Raw genomic sequence first — 3,838 nt, 5'->3', positions numbered from 1 at the left:
TAATCTAGTTTAGCTATTATTGTTTGGTTAAGCATTGGTTTCTTGTCAGAATAATTATGTTTTAAGGATTTAAGGGAGCCTTCACATCTGAACAGTGTGATTTTTCTAAAAATACTTATTAAAACCGGTAAATATTAAAAAGAAAATAGTCGTGCTTAGCACGATTTTAAAATGAAAAGAGGTTTGAAATACAAGTTTTTAGTTATTTTAATTGCCAAGTTCACGATTTATTTTTTGCATAATTTGATTTGAAAAAGAATTTTATAAAAAAAGTTGTATTTTTTAAAATAAAAAATAAATGATAAATGTAATATTAAAGCGTCCTTATAAAACTTATATACAGAAATAATAAAATGTTTATACTACCTTAATTAAACAGGTAGGTAATATTACTCATATTACTCAAAAATAGTTCACCGATTTGAATAAAAAAATTTAAAATTACTCATTTTGTGGATTAAAAAAAAATCCTATTTCTGTAATATTGGTATGTGTATTACGTGAAAATCAGAACTAAGAAAATCGGTTCTATAGTAACACGAGAAAATCAAGAAACTGACTCATGATTTTGTTACGTCAAATTACGTACCAATAAATGTGATGCATATTTATCTATCACAAAAAATCTGTAGCCATTATCTGTTAAGAGCCATAAGAGTCTGAGAATTAATTTGAAACAACAGTTCAACAAATAAACATTTAGGTGAGCGAAAAAAAACAAGAACACATTTGTGGTGAAGAAGAGTAATTAATGGAAGCAGTATGGTGTCAGATAAAAGTATCAATTTAAGCAGTTGTTGAAGTCTCAAATTGTGAGCTCATAACCCTACTTAATTCATTTTCATTACCAAGAAAAGACCATATTTTCTTCATTTGGAAAATGATTTAGAGTTAAGACACAAAATAACTCTCTTGTCATGTCATAAAAACTGAACTTTCTTCACTCAAACGGTGTCCTTTCAAAGATGGAGTTCCTCTGGACCTTTCTTCCTCGGAAACCTTGACCATCTTCTTCATTGACCTGAAAGTTTCACAGAATGGTGAAGTACTAAGTAGTCTTTAAGTTGCATGTGAAGTGAACTGCATCTACATTACTCTAGAAAAGTTAACACATATCAAGGACAGTGTCAGCAATTGACTAGCTACAGACATTACATTTCATTGTAGTTTCGTGTTAAAGTTACCGTGTTGTCTTATTTACTTCAGTGTTATTGCCACTTTAGTTCCTCTTTGTCAAATTTCTTCTTGTCTCGTGGTAAAGTTTTAATGCATTCTCCATATTTTGAGAACACCATGTTAATCAACATCTTACACTGATCATAATTTATTGAGAATGTACAAAAATTTCTAATAAACGGTTCAATGTCTCAATGTCACACAAATTGGCGACCATCACATGAGGATAAGTCTTTGCTATTGAATGAATGGAGCCTACTTCTACTGTTCTGTGATATGAAGGAAAGGGACATGCAATACTATAGATGCAGTGTAGTGTCCTACCAAAGAATCTCCTCCTAATAACTAATTTTAATCAGCTAAAGTGATTTGTTTCAATTATGAGAGAACCTTTTGTTTTAAATGAAGAGGTTGCTGAGTTTTTCCAAATGGTTATGCTTTTACCTCAGCATCAGGAGGGTCCACTTGGGAATCAAGATCCACAAGTTGATCTGTCTGGATACAGCTCTCTTGATCATCTCCTTTGCACTGAGTTGGGGGAAAATTGGCCCACTGAAAATGACAAATATTTTCAAGATAAAAGCTTAAGAAAAGCACCCTTCTTTAACCAATATCCATGGTTCACCAACTTTATAAGACTACCAAATTTGCAAACTAGTTGAACTAAAAAGCAGCTTGAGAGATTAGACCTTACATTTTTTGCAGCTGTACTAAAAGCTTCTTTGTGAGCCATGTCAGGGTTCTCAGCCTTTAGCCTTTTAATCTCTTCTCTGCATTAAACTAGTACTCTCATTAGAATTCAAAGTTTGAAGTATTAATGCTATACAATTTTGTTTATTGAATCATTACTTGATGAAGCAGTTATAAGCTGATGGCGTTCGCTGTCTCTTCTCTGGAGCTGCATACAATCCATGGATAAAAAAACCAATTTATAATGAAGTATGAGTGCACAAACCTTGCTTTAAACTCAATAACTCATCTTATTATTGAAGTAACTATGTTACGTACGTTTATTCACAATATTACTCATTGGAATGACATCCTCTTCCTCACAATCAGAAAAGGTCATCAGGGATGCACTGTGGCTGTTCAAAGTCTTGTTAGCATCTTGTTCTGGACTACTTTCTTTTGGCTGGAGAAGAGTGGAGACAGTCACAAATGCTTTTTCAGTTAAAAATCCAATAAATGATGCAAATAATTAAAGATGAGTATGTGGGTCATTGGATTCACTACAACAACACCAAACAAACATAGAATTGGAAAGGTAACCTATCACCTCAAGATGACTAAGAGATGCTAAAAGGTGGAAAGGGACAAAAGAAGCTTTCATCATGTTAACAGAAAGGAGGCTTGTGCAGTGCCCACATCTTACTGTCACCACCATTGACAAACTGCTGCATGGGACACTTACCTGCATCTCAGTTGAATTGAAAAAGAAATAAAAAGTGAAATACGGAAAGTGTCATAAAACCACATGAACTCAACAAATGTATTTAGAAAATATAGCCACATGAACTCTAGAAGTGCAGTTGAAGTGAGCAAAGAGTCCATTACCATTAATATAGTGGTACAGAATCCACATTGTACGTAACATATCTGTTCAGGAAGATCAAAAAGATGGTTGAGTGTTGACATTGGTGTGTATCTGTCTGAATTTGTGAGTGTATAAGAGAGGAAGAGAAAGAAGGAGATAGAGAGATGAAGGTGTAGCTCTTCTGGCACAAGGAAGCATTTATAGTTGAAGATGGACACTCATAATCAATCATCATCTTACTTTAATGATTTGTGGAATGGGGTACTTAAGGTGGTTTTCATTGCCGGAAAGCACTCCAACATTGACGTTAAGGATGTGGAGAGTTTAATATTTTCAAGTCTTGTGTAGGGTGTCAAATTACAGCCACACCCTTCAGAAGAGGGTTTATGATAATTTTTCCTATTTGCATGAACATTATTTATCACTGACAAACTTCTCCATAGGGTTGCAGTGGCCCAAAGTTCTATGGAACTTTGCAGAATGACCAATGTAACTTGTTTGTTTCATGTGTTGTTTTCTCTTTTATTGACACTCCTACCACTCCAAGCCCTCTCTCTGTCCTAGATGAAAATGAAAGTGCAGAAAAAACTTGCGTTGTGGAAGGGAGGGGAAGTTTCCACAAAGACACGTAGAGAAGGTAATGAGTCATCTTAGGATTTGTCTTTCCTGAATGACAGCAAAAGAAATAGACCAATGAAAAAGGATCCTCCCCTCTTTCTGTGCTCTCTTGACATGTGTCTTTCCCATCTATTTTTGTTTCACTTTGACCCAAGATTCTGCATTAACCACATATTCATTTCATTCAAACTCCCTTCCATGTCACTGCACATTACTTGCTCTAACTTTCCCAGAACCAACACTCAATACTCATTCAACAAAATGAAAAACTAGTACAAACAAGGTTTTTATCTGTGATGGCTCATGCAATTTCCTCACTTTTTCATGTGTTAATAAATTACAAACCAATGTAGATGATGTGGTACAAATCTCCACTAACTATTTTTAATAACCTTTGCAAATATACTACACTCCTCAAAATATCAATGCTCAAGATATTATTGAGAAAGAGATTTTGGTAAATATGAGATTGACAAAGAACTGGTTCAACATGTCTGAAAGTGGATTAGA

General features: G+C 34.1%; 1 protein-coding gene across 3 annotated transcripts; it reads right to left on the bottom strand.

Annotated features, from left to right (window-relative positions):
* Positions 1–766: 766 nt before the first annotated feature.
* LOC137809607 (axial regulator YABBY 4-like) lies at positions 767–3,191 on the bottom strand. Of its 3 annotated transcripts, none has more exons than XM_090298223.1 (7): positions 2,731–3,190; positions 2,453–2,587; positions 2,185–2,308; positions 2,026–2,074; positions 1,866–1,946; positions 1,621–1,728; positions 767–1,021 (listed from the first exon to the last, which is right to left on the bottom strand). In XM_090298223.1, exons 1-7 carry the CDS (start codon positions 2,809–2,811, stop codon positions 916–918), a joined length of 684 nt encoding a protein of 227 aa, XP_090154349.1. In that variant the 5' UTR covers positions 2,812–3,190; the 3' UTR covers positions 767–915. The 3 variants fall into 3 exon arrangements, 2 of the variants coding, with proteins under 2 accessions (XP_090154349.1, XP_068466820.2); XM_068610719.2 differs by having other exon boundaries at positions 1,871–1,946; positions 2,731–3,178; XR_016518422.1 differs by having other exon boundaries at positions 767–1,728; positions 1,871–1,956; positions 2,731–3,191.
* Positions 3,192–3,838: the final 647 nt, after the last annotated feature.

The sequence above is a fragment of the Phaseolus vulgaris genome, chromosome 2, assembly GCF_051622355.1.
Source record: "Phaseolus vulgaris cultivar YP4 chromosome 2, ASM5162235v1, whole genome shotgun sequence".
Taxonomy (NCBI): Eukaryota; Viridiplantae; Streptophyta; class Magnoliopsida; order Fabales; family Fabaceae; genus Phaseolus; species Phaseolus vulgaris.
This window is presented reverse-complemented; position numbering and strand designations above follow the sequence as displayed.

Excerpts from the sequence above, each read along its gene's own strand:
- LOC137809607 (XM_090298223.1), bottom strand. The coding sequence starts at position 2,811 with ATGTCAACACTCAACCATCTTTTTGATCTTCCTGAACAGATATGTTAC. Across the intron at positions 2,075-2,184 it reads GAGTAATATTGTGAATAAAC|CTCCAGAGAAGAGACAGCGA; the intron begins GTACGTAACATA and ends GATTGTATGCAG. Across the intron at positions 1,947-2,025 it reads GCTTATAACTGCTTCATCAA|AGAAGAGATTAAAAGGCTAA; the intron begins GTAATGATTCAA and ends AGTTTAATGCAG.